This window comes from Aythya ferina, assembly GCF_964211825.1.
Source record: "Aythya ferina genome assembly, chromosome: 1".
Lineage (NCBI taxonomy): Eukaryota > Metazoa > Chordata > Aves > Anseriformes > Anatidae > Aythya > Aythya ferina.
Window position 1 is genome coordinate 65,279,258 of NC_140296.1, and position 12,195 is coordinate 65,291,452.

The following is a 12,195-nucleotide window of genomic DNA, read 5'->3' on the forward strand; positions in this document are numbered from 1 at the left end:
TATTCTTTTTTCATTAGTCTTTTTACTATCTGTACATGGATTAATGCCTTTTTTTTCCACATTTATCTAGGAGTTTGTATAACTGGACTGTTGTGCCTGTGCAGTACAATAGTGTCACTCCATAGAATAATGCGTAGATTTCCTGGAGGATAAAAGTACCAGAATAATTCCTTCCAGGTATGCACCACTAGCTGTGGGATGCAGCCAGACTGGGAGGCACGTCATAATGTGCAACTCAGTCTTACTTTCTTGGCTACATTCCGCCTTAATTAGAGTACAAATTTACCAGAGATGATAGCAGTGTAGTCGGAATGGGTCGTTTTTTTATTTTTGCAGTGCTTTACAATTCATTTCCTGCTCTCACACACAGTAGGTCTTTCTGCTTGGATCTCACTGCCCAGGGTTCATTTCTGTTTGCCAGGTCATATTGTCAAATGCTATCTCTTGCAGAATCATGACTGGGACAGAAACACATGATCTTCATTATATTACACATGGCAGAACAGTTTCCCTCATGTAGCATCATGTTGAAATTGTACATATGATGGCAGTCCTTTTTTCCCTGATTGTGAAACAGCAGCTGGGAAATCGAACAGTTCTGGTTGTGTCAGGCATGAAAGTATGTTGCAGGGGTGCTGTTAATTTTAAGTTTTCACCAGTTGTTGACATCGATTTAACTGTTCCTTCACATTTTTAATTATTAAGAAAGACTTTTTTTTTTTCTTTTTAAAGACCATCTTCTTATAGACTGCGGTTTAGTGCAAAATCAAAATGCTCTCATAAAGCATTTTAAGAACTAAAGATGAAAGCTGCAGTGTAGGAGACAGGGTTTATTGCTTGCACACTAGCCAAGAGAGGATTGCCATTAGCTGAGGTCATGCTGTCAGCCTGGCAAAGATAATGACTTAAGGCAGAAGGATGCCTGCTTCATGATGCACAGCACACTCAGCACCTAAAAGAGTATCGTCCCTCAGTTTTTCTCTTGGCACAGTTAGCAGCTGCTATATACCAAGACCTCTGCTATTGGTGCCAGTTTTTGCCACAAGGTTGTGACTGTGACCAGCTGTATCCTGAAATAAGCATCTCTGCTGCTGTCTATTGTGTGGATGGAGAACTTTATAGCTTTAATAATACATGTGCCTATAGTTATAGTTGAGGTAAGAGGGATTTAAGCACACTCTCCTGCAGCCTATGTTAAGTTAGACATGCTCTGTCTCACTTGGGGAATGACAAGGACACAGCTGGCCCTGGTGCATTGCATGACAAAAAGCTTGTCCTTTAGAGAGCACGGTCAGGTTGCCTCCCATGGGGTTCAAGTCTCCTCCATCATGAGCTTCCACAGAGCACATTCTGTTCCCTTACTCTCCTTTTCCCATCTTCACGGACTGCAGCCAGTCTCAACACGCTTCTGCAGCAGAATTAGCCTGAACGCTGCACACGGTGCCAAACAAGGTGCCTTACGCAGGCAGCCTGATAGAGTCATGGATTGTGCAGCTGAGCTTCAGGCAAGGCACTTAAAAACGTCTCGCCTATCCCTAAAGGTATGTGGAATAGGAGCTGTGCATGTGGATGCCATTATTCAAAATTCTGTCTGAAAACAAAGTGAGTCTGAGCTGCCGGGCTCACCTCATAAAATGGATGCAGTCATACTCCTGTAATATTCTCTAGCTTTCATGCAGCACTGTTCAGCTACAGCTTTTTGATGGCCAAATTTACTCCTGGTATAAAGCTGCGTTATTATCTGAGTGATTGCTCTACGGATAAATTCAGCCCTAGATTGTGTTTTAGATGATTTTTATTTTTACACCCTTTTCTCCACATAGATATAAGCAGTGGAATAAGCATGCAAGTAAAGTATTTCAAATAGAAATCAGAGGAGACAAAAGCCAAGAGGAAAGGAGTGGCTTTATACTAACAGCAACCAGGGTTAGGAGTTAGGAAATTTTGATTCTTGAGGCTTCCTGAATAAAGTCACTGCCTCGCTGTGGTACAGGGTGATATTCTTTGTCACCTTGAACAGCATCTTACCGCGCTTATCCTTCAAAGTCTTAAACATCTGCTCAACTTCTCACACTTTTTACCCTTCGTAACAAGGAGGGGTTAAACTCTAATTCAGTGGCTGGGTGGGTTTTTGCTTGACAGAGGTCATAGTTCCTTTGGTGCAAACAGCTGCATTTCTACATGGACAGTAAATGATTGAAACTAATCACTGAATTCAAGAACGCTCATTCTCGTAGTCTTCTCCTGTGGGTGATGAATGTGAGAAAGAATATCCCTTAGTAACTGCTTGAAGGTCATATCACTGAGTGGGGAGGCTGTTTTTTGTTAGATTTTTTTTTTCAGATTAAGTGTATTTTATTGAGAGAATGTATTTTGACGTGCGAGAAAGGTGCCTGCCATTACAGACAAAGACAACTCAGCACTTTGCAACAGGCTGCAAGGTGGAAGTTGAGGGGGACATGTAGGCTGTTTTAGGGTAGTTTAAATCTCATTATCCTGAATAAACGCAACTCAGTATTAACTGTTTGTTCGGGGAAAGCAAATGCAGAGTGCTCTACATGTACCGCAGACGAGAGATGTGTGGAGATAGGAAAAGAACATGATGAGGAGACATGAAGCAGCTTTCAGAATGCACTGCAGGAAACAGAGTGCCACACAGCTGGGCCATGCTTGAGCACATCCAGGCCCGTCAGCGACCACCAGGTCACCCACAGGGCCGCGAAGCCACCCACACGGGGCCACCATGAGGCACCCGGGGGCTCCCCCACCCCTTCCTTCCCCTCAGCCCCGCGGCGCATGCGCCATGACAGCCGTTGGCCGGCAGAGCGGGGGAAGGGGAAGGCGGGCGCGGGGGGCGCCGCTGCGCCTGCGCGGGCGGTTCCCGGGCAGCGGAGCCGAGCCCGGCCGAGCAGGCTGCGCGCCGCCGGGCATGGTGAGCAAGGGGCCGCTGCTGCGCCTGCTGACCGCCATCAACCGCAGGAGGATGAAGCTGCTCACGGGGCTCGCCTTCGTCGCGTACGTCGCCTGTGAGTGAGCGGGAGGGCGAGCGGGCGGCCGGCCGTTGGGGGCGACCGTTGCGGGTGGCCGTTACTGGGGGGAGCCGTTACTGAGGGGAGCCGTTACTGAGGGGAGCCGTTACTGAGGGGAGCCGTTACTGAGGGGAGCGCGGCCGGGGGGGGGGGGGGGTCGCCCTTTGTCCGCCGCGGGGCTGAGGGGAGGCGGCGGGGTCGTGCCTCGCGTCCTGTCCCCCACACACACCCCGAGGGGCTTGGCCGCTGGCTGCCTGGCTGCGGAGGCCGAGGGGAGGCGCAGAAAGTGCTGAGGAAGGGGCTGTGGGCAGCGCTGACAGGGCTGTTGGCGGCGGGGGCTGCGAGGCGGGAGTCAGGCTTCGGGCTCTCTCGCTCTCCGCCCGGGTTCGTGGCGTTTGCGGCGTGTTTGGGGCTGGCCCCGGGTGTTTTCAGGCGGTTGGGGTAGGCAGCGCCTTGTGGGGAGGGAGCTGGGGAGCTTTGGCAGCGTGGCTGGAGCCAAGCAGCCTGCCCGATGCTCTCAAACACGTGCATTGGAACGGGGGTGGGTGCCTGCGGGGTGTTTTTAGGACCCTCTCTGCACGTTTGGGAGCATGGAGAACTACAACTTACAGCATTTCGGAAAAAAAGGTGCTGTTTCTACCCCACAAACACAAGACAGGAATTCCCTTTGCTGCCATATGTTGCCGTTGTTTGCCAGACCTCGTTATTTACCTACGGCTGTAATTGTTGCAATTATACGCCAGACCTGAGTGTTAGGACAGTTTGTCCGAGTGACTTCAGGTTCCCTGCATGCTAAAGCCGGAACGGCTCAGTGTCTGTTCTTATTCTGAAAAGGTTTGATATCTTGCCAGAAATGAAACTTAATATGAAAACAAAGTCAGTAGGCTGCTCTGAAAATACCGGGGATCAGTGGCAATTGGCATGGCCACTGGGACCTGGCTGTTGATTAGATCTGTGGACAGTAACAACGTTTGCTTTCTGGGGAAAAGCTAGCCTTGAGGAAGGGAAACACTGCCATTTGATTTTTGCTGTACGTCATAGAAGTCTTCTCAGTGCACATTTCTGGTGATTCTTTGGGGTTAAAAATCAGGAGAGGGACTGCAGATCAGTGTGGCAAAGAGTAGCTTAAAAAGGGAGTAGATTGGTGTCTGGCTGGAATCTGCTTTTGCAAATCTACCGTGTAGTTGCTGTGCTTTTCCATCTTTTCACTCGCAGTGTAGTAAAATCATTAGTTATGGCTCTGGTGCCTTCAGCATAGTATGTTATGCTGGCAGAGATGCCACTGATCTAATAGATTGTAGAGAGACTATTTTCTGTTATCTTTTCTGTGGGAATGAGTGGGATCCCAGCCCCCTATCCTGACAGTGTACTCCTGGCAATCTTACTGAATCATCACTGTTCTCTGCATGCTGTCAGATAACGCGAGGCTAAAATAGCATAGAATTTGAGAAAACTGAGCTCGTGGTGTAGGTGTATGTGCTGGCACTTCGTACATTCCTTCTTTTCTCAAGTGCTCTCCAAATGACTAAGTGTTTTCAGGCTGTGCACATCCTTCCAATGATTTTCCATTCAGTGTTAGCGCATGGGGAATCAGATTTGGAGCACATTATGTTTCAGGGAATTAAATACTTGGAAGTACCTTAATTTTTTATGAACTAGGAGGTAGTTCTCTGATAGTGCCATTTGGTTAGTTTGTGTGTGAAAACCTGGGAGAGTGTTTGGAGAGTGTATTTTGGAAGAGCGCCTTATTTCATATAAAGCTTCTGCTTTGAATGCAAATTTGTTAAAAATGTGCTTGAAGAACTTCTTCATGGGAGCTAGCAAATTATGGCAAGAGCTTATTACAGGTGGTTGAAAGGCTCTCAGCTCTCTCGCTGTCAAGAGTCGGGTGGCTTTCTTGGTAGGTTCACAGCTCGTGGTGTTGGATGCCTGGGCTGGTTTAGGTGTCCCTGCTCTAGTCTCCTCCACCCTGCTGCCAGTCTCACTTCCCACCAGTCTCCTCCATGTACAAGAGCTTAAAACTCCTGTCCTGTGCATCAAGTAAAGGAAGTGGTCTGGGTAAGGTCACCTGGCAGCATTGCCTTTCCTTTTATGTTATAACCAGCTCCCAGTGGACTTTCAGACAGATGTTTTGGCCCAGCTGAGAGGTGATGCAGTGGGGAAATGGGGAGCTGGGAACAGTGATAGACAGTGTTGCCATCACACACCTTGCAGGTTCTACAACTAGTGTCTTATCAAAGGAGTCTGGTTGAATTTGGCTAAAGTACTACCTTGATGTGAGGTGCACAGTCAGGCCAATGTTACCTTGGATTCTTACAGACTGCAGTGATTTCCCTAATGCCACTTAAGCAAGAACAGTCTTTGCCTTCCATCTGGGTTTGAATTAGTCATGTTTGATGTCTCATTTTTATAAGTCTAATTTCTTTTAATTTAAAAAAATCATTGTTCATTTGAAACAGCCTGCTGTACACAGTTTTTGTGTATAAATAAAAACAGAACCCAAATGGAACATTCCTAAGCAGCAGGCATTAAAAACCTGTAGCTTAAGCAAGTGTTCTCTGGCAAAACTGAAGTGAACAGAGTTTAACTAACACTGCTGTTACTTTATCTCATCTGTAGGTCCTTAGTGAAAGAAGTGATTTTTGTTCCCTATCACACAAGTGATAAATCTGGAGATCCTATAGTTACTGAGCTGTCTGAATCACTCTGGAATCTGGTAGAATGTTGCTTTATTTATTTATTTATTTATTTATTTATTTATTTATTTATTTATTTATTTCAGAATTAGCTTATTTGAATCACTTGCACTGCTGTCTCCTTCTGTGAACAGTGTTGCTATACTGTGCTAAATATAATGGGAAGCCTTGCCTGAAGGTTGAATTGTCTTTGCCCTTTTAAAGGAACAAAATTTTATTGCTACATCTTTGCTCCTATTTGATCCCCTGTAAGGTACTGGAGGAGTGCTAGTGCCGGCCAGGAGAGAGGAGGGGGGGGAATATGGGGGTGGCCCCAGAATGAATCCTTTCAGTCACAGGCTGCACTTGCATCATCTTGAAGCCATTGTGAAACCACAGCTTAAGAACATGAGGTAATTATAAATGCAAGTGAAATGGATTTAATTGATTTTTGTTGTCCATAGCAAGAGAAACGTACACATCATAAAACAGCAAGCAATTAAAAAGGTACTGGAAAAATATCCAGTGTAACCACTGAGCGATTTATTTATGTGCAGACTGAATTTAAAAATAAAATAAAAAGGCCCATAAAATAAAAAGGCCCACCTTTTTGTGGGTTGGTATGTCAATACATAGATACCTTAAATTCATTTCCTTTGAAGTTTTAAATGGTCATTCAGCTTTATACAGGCATGCAGAGGTGCTTCAGTGAGGCTGTCTTCATAGAATCAGACCCTTATTTAACTGGTGGATGTAGACTTTAAAATCTTGTAGCCAGGATTTAAAGACCAGAGTTTGTCAATCTACGTGGTTTGCTTTAATCTTGATGCTACTGTAAATAGTCCACTGATGTCTTGGTATAACAAGGGAGTTGCATGTTCTTGCTGAAAATAAAGGAAGAGCTCTGTTAAAGTAGAGCAGGTTTTCTTTGCATGTTCACAGATCAAATAGTTCTTTGGAAGTATGTCAGTAGCCTTGCTCATTTTTCAAGGGAAAAAAAATGAATAGTAGGGTGCTGTCATGAGATCTGAGATTAAGACCTCGCTACTTTTATAAAATAAATCAAAGAACAGCTACTAAAACAACTTAAAAACAAAACGTCAAAATATTGTAAAGTGCATCTTGTGGTGTAGTAGCTTGCCTTCTTCCATCATTGTGTTCTTCCACGATTGTTACGCTTTGTTTTATAAGGTTAGCCATTTGTTTTTGTCAGATATCCATCAGTTAGGAAGAGCGTAATGTCCCCTTCTCAGAATATCAAGGGGTGGGGGAGCTTCTAGGTTTAAATCTTACTGGGCTCTTGTGTGCTGTGTGTATAGCATTTGTTCAAAATGAAGTTGAAATGCCACTTAATGTTCTATTCTGATAAGCTGTTACTTTCGCTTCTTGTGATAGAAGAATAGCTGTGAATTTGGTCCTGTTTTACTGCTTCTGGCTAGCTGTCTGAAAGTTATTTAGCGCTGCTTTTGAGAATAGCAGGAGCCATTCTTCTTCCTCCAGCTGTTTTACAAGGCAGCAGGATTGACAGGCCGAGGATGATTCAGGAGTGGTCTGATGTGACATCAGGCTCGCCTGCTTTTTGTGTCAGCATGCCACGGATTCTTCAGCAAATGAAAACAAACCATAAACATTTGCTTTCTGGCTTTATGTCCGGCAGAGCGGCCTTTCATCTATGGGTTTATGCAAATCAGTTTACTGTCTTCAGCAGCTTCCAGTTCCCTGCTCGTTAGGCTTCCAGCAAGCTGTAGCCGTGTACCTTACAAAAATGTATTTGTGGTCCAGTAGCAATTGTGAATTTAAGTCAGAAATAGATGGATTTCTATTCTGCTTTGCTAGCCGTGATGGTTTTAGCGTGTTGTGTTTTTGGTTTTTTTTGGTTTTTTTTTTTTTGGTATCTCAGAGAAACTTACCCGTACAGTACCCCACATTATCTCCATTTAGTATTTGTCTTTACATGGCACGTGCAGGAGTGATGCTGTCGTTGTTCTACACCAGGACAAACACTCTTAGGAATTTCATCTTCTTTTCTCTCTGTGTTTTTCAAAGGGAAAGTGTTTCCCTGTCATTTATGTTGCTTATCTCTTTTCTTGAAGGTTGGTTGACCAAAGCAGAATTTGGTTTGTAAGTTAAGGTAGGCTGACACAGTGACCCCCACCTCTTCTTCCATAGGGGAGACCAGAAGTTGAAAACCACCAATTTAAGCTAAACTATGCTTTGGTCAATCAGCCTTTAAGAAGGAAAATGAGCAATGTTAAAAAGAAGCAAGCATTTCTCCTTCACAGAAATTCAGGGGGGAAAGCAGATGGAAGGCAGTTTCAAATAACTGGAACAAGTTGCTAAAATGCACTGAATACATGTGCACACATTTATATTAGATGTGCTGTAATTTCATTTATTTAAGCATATTTCAGGTGTATAAAACAGTTATTCCTAGATCTGCCAAGCTTTACCAAGGAAGACAATGATCCTACTCAGGTACAGTTCATAAAAACTGTTGCCACAGTTTAGGAAGCATTTCATCAAATTCGAAAGTGTATCAGGTAGAGTGTTGTGGGAACAGAAAGCTAGCCTTTATCCTTTCTGGTGATTTTGGTGGTGTTTTGTTTTGCTTTTAACCTGCAGTTAAGACATGTTGCTTTAAAGCAAAGGGAGAAACTGTTTTTATCAAAAAAAAAAAAATATATGCCTTTGAATTGTGTAGATCAGATTTATCTAGAGGTAAATGTCATTTCATAGGGATTTTTTTTTGAGCAGCAGCTGCTGTTTGAGGAAAGACGGGTTTTCATTTCTTTCTCTAGTATTAGATGAAAAGGGGGCACAGGAGCACTAGCAGTTTAGATCACTGAAATTTCATATTGTCAAAACAATCCTGACCTTACTTGGAATGTAATTACTGCACCCAGTTAGGTATAGGTGAAAGTCCTTCTGTTGGCTCCCTGGGGAATTCCTACCTTCTGGAGGCAAGCAATGTATCTGTAAACCACTTTTTATTTATTTTTTTTTTTAACAACTTCAGATCTGGAAAAGTTTGTGGTGTCCAGGTACACTCAAATATATGTAGTGATTGAAATGGAAGATCCTGATGGAAACTTAGTAACTGTGATGAGTTCTTTTGCTAGGGGATGAATAGCTGAGGAATGCCATAGAACGATGTTTGTTACCCAAGTGAAGGTAAAGTCCCTGAAGAGCCGTATGCTCTATCCTGTTGTCTTGGGAACTTCCCATGTAGGGAAAGCTAAGTTCCTAACCGCCCTCTTTGATATGGGGCAGGGACTTTGATGTTGGACAAGACCTTGGTTCAGGGAATCTAACGCGAAGAATTACTTGCTGTACAGAAATCTGTATAGACATACTAGAGTTGTAGATTTTTAAAATAGTTTGAATTTAAAAAAATAAAATAAAATACATCATACGTTCCCCAAAAGCATAATCCTAAATTTCATCCAGGTGACGTTTCCTAATACAAAGCTGTGACTAGTAATTGTGTGGTGTTATATCTACTAATATTGCAACATATCCTCATCAATATGATACTTTCCTACAGCAAATTAAAAACTACTGGAATTACAGTTAGGATATGACTGCAATTTTTTATTGTTACAGAATATTGACTCTAAAATGCAGTTCAAAAATACATTAGCCAAATAATTGTATCCGTTATATCATTCCACATGTAACTGAGATCTGCAGAATAATTAAGATTTTTTTTCAAAGCATCTGCAACAATCAACATTTCATGAGCTCTGTGCATACTTTTCCATTCTGTCTAGTATTCCTATATAAAGAAAAAGCTTGTTTCTACCAGGAGACTGAAGCTGCTGAGTAACTATGGAGAATGATTTAAGAAACAAATCCTGTTTTTAACGTCATTGCATCTCTCTGAAATAAATTTGGCTGAAGCAATTCACTCTGGACATTCAAAGGTTGAGATTTTGCTCTAGAAATTCAAGTAACAACTGAGTATCAGTTCATAGTGTTCCCACATGTTGATTCTGTTGATTGCAGAATCCCTTTGTAACCAACATCCTCTTGTACTCCTATTCTGAAGAACAGAGGATGTAAGGAGGGTAATACGGGGAAAATTCTCGTGTTTTCAGCTAAATCTACTTGGGCTAAAGCTCATATAAAAGTTTTTTTAGGGAAGTGTCTTGAAAATGCAAACAGTGTGAAGAAAGTGGTTTTAAAAGGGTTGCATATGTTGTTTCCTGTAGTGCAAATGGATCTTCACAGGCATTATGGCCCCTACTTTTAAATACATTTATTTTAAAATGCACATGATGCTGAAATAAAGCTGTCACTAATAATTTAAGATTATGAGTGTTAATTACTGTTGGTGCCTTGTGATAGACTATGACTTGATTTTAATGTCACTTAAAGAGACCCAGGGAAGAAAGATCATCCTGGGGTGAAGGCACAAATTTCCTTTGAGATTTTTTTCCTGCCTTCAGATTGTGTTAGTGCTACTCTTCTGGCTCTTCAGCCTGTTGTCCATGAGTTAATTAAGGCATGCAAAGTTCTCAGGGTAGTAATCTGTGTTTTATTAGAACGTATACAGTAAGTATTACTGCAATTGACAGACTCAAAGGACAATCAAATCATAATGTGCATCCTGTTCCCATATTCTCAGGATCTAAAAGAATGACTTCTGCCAGCTATGGGAAACAACTGGTTAGAGCCAAAAGGCTATGATAGGCAGGGAAGCGTCCATTTAGTGTTGGATGCTGTACATAAAATGCTTGGCATTTGTTGTACTTTTTTTGTGCCTGATTTACTAGGTTTTTGTTTTTTCAATTCCAGCTAACCCTGCCTGCATAATGTGTCTGAAGAATGGCTCTTGAAATGTTCCTTTGGTGAAAGCAGCCCAATCATTGCGCTGCTCTACATCCAGTGTAGGTTCAGAAATGGTCTTCTTCAGGAAAACTAAACAAATTGTTAAATTTCCAGCAATACACTTGTACACAGTAGGAAGAAAGCCATTCTTTATTCATCTGTAACTGGCTGCCTTTTGTTTAAGGTAGTTTCAAGAAGCCTTGGAGATATTCAACAGTTTTTACCATAAGGCTAAGCTTGCCAAATAGTTGCAGCTTTATCTCTCAGCGGCAGGATGAGAAAAAAGGGGAGGTGCTGGAGGGGGGGGACCACAAGTGATTAATGTTTAATATTTAAATCTAGCTGACCTCTTTAGTAACAATACGGTGATTAAGGCTTTAAAACACAAATCCCATTTTTCTAAAACTATAACTCTTTATCACATCCAAGTCATGACATTCTTCTCTGGAAGCTGTGACTTAAAAGTGTAATATCTGTGGGGGTGATTAATGCCTCCAAAGTATTTCTAATTTTCATGGTACGTGTAATTAATCCTTGCAAAACCCCTACAATAAGAGTGATTGTTGTTGTTTTATGGAAGGGAAGTGGCGGGGGGGGAAATGTTGCAGATCAGATGGAATCAAGATAGGACTGCACCTTTCTCCTACAGACCATTAAACCTAGCTTTCATGCGTTTTTGAGCAATACAAATACTCAGATCTCTTGCCTAATGGCTGCTTATTATTGCCTCAATCAGTTGTTGGGTGAGGTTTAAAAATGGACTTTTGAGAAAATAAGCGGAACTTTTTTCTTCTCTCTTGTAACCAAGCAATTAAGACACTGATTACAAGTCATGCACCTGTCTGTCTAGTCCAGTGAATCCTGAATTTGTCTCTGTCAGAGTTTCAGAGGGTGGCAGGAAGACTATGAATGCTCTCTGGCTGGATGAATGGGAAGTTCTTCACAGAGTGCATGGCTGTTGCGGGAGAGGATATTAAATCTCTACGGCTCGAGAACTGGCATCTGTTATCCTGGATAAGTACATCCTGAATTAAGAGATCTAGCTTTAGATTTTTCTTGTGGTGTGGTGGCATTGGTTCATTTTTGTTTTGTTTTAGGCTGGCTTTTACATTGAAGTGCTCAGTTACATTAGATTTTGCTCAGATTATGTCCCTTAGGAGTCTGATGCTTCTGAAAGCTAGGTTTGTGCATATTGTCTGATTCATGACCTGGTATGGAAGCGTTTTAAATGATCCACATCTGCAGCTTTTGGTGCCTAAACCTGGTTGACATGGGTTTTATGATGACTTTGATTTTTGTTTCAGATTTAGGCTTGTAATTCTGCATCATGGATTTGGGTCCCATAGCCTTATATTTTCCTCATTCAGAATACGTTCCTTGCTGAATGTCAGACCTGCCTTGGAGTAACCTTTAGGGCAAGGAAGTGACAAGTCCAGGAAATCCTCTGGAAGCCATAACCATACTGCTGGTTCTGCAGCCGTAAAAGACTGATGTATAAACATCTGTGATGTGCATTTAAAAAATAAATAAATCCATGCTGCAAAACCATACCTGTGTTCTCTTCAAACTTGACATAAGCTAGATGTGAATGCCCAGCAGCAAAAGAAAATCTCTGTAGAGCTGTACATTCAGAACCCTTTGTGAGGATGGTAGGTCCACAC

General features: G+C 42.5%; 1 protein-coding gene across 2 annotated transcripts in view; it reads left to right on the forward strand.

The window, feature by feature from the left end:
• Positions 1–2,874: 2,874 nt before the first annotated feature.
• Positions 2,875–12,195, forward strand: part of UXS1 (UDP-glucuronate decarboxylase 1) — a 56,586-nt gene continuing 47,265 nt past the window's right edge. Inside the window, exon 1 of one of the 2 annotated variants that reach the window (XM_084504952.1) lies at positions 2,875–3,026. In XM_084504952.1, the coding sequence (XP_084361078.1) occupies positions 2,930–3,026 (97 nt within the window). In that variant the 5' untranslated portion in view covers positions 2,875–2,929. The remainder of the gene's footprint in view (positions 3,027–12,195) is intronic. The other variant, XM_084504953.1, reaches the window with a different exon arrangement.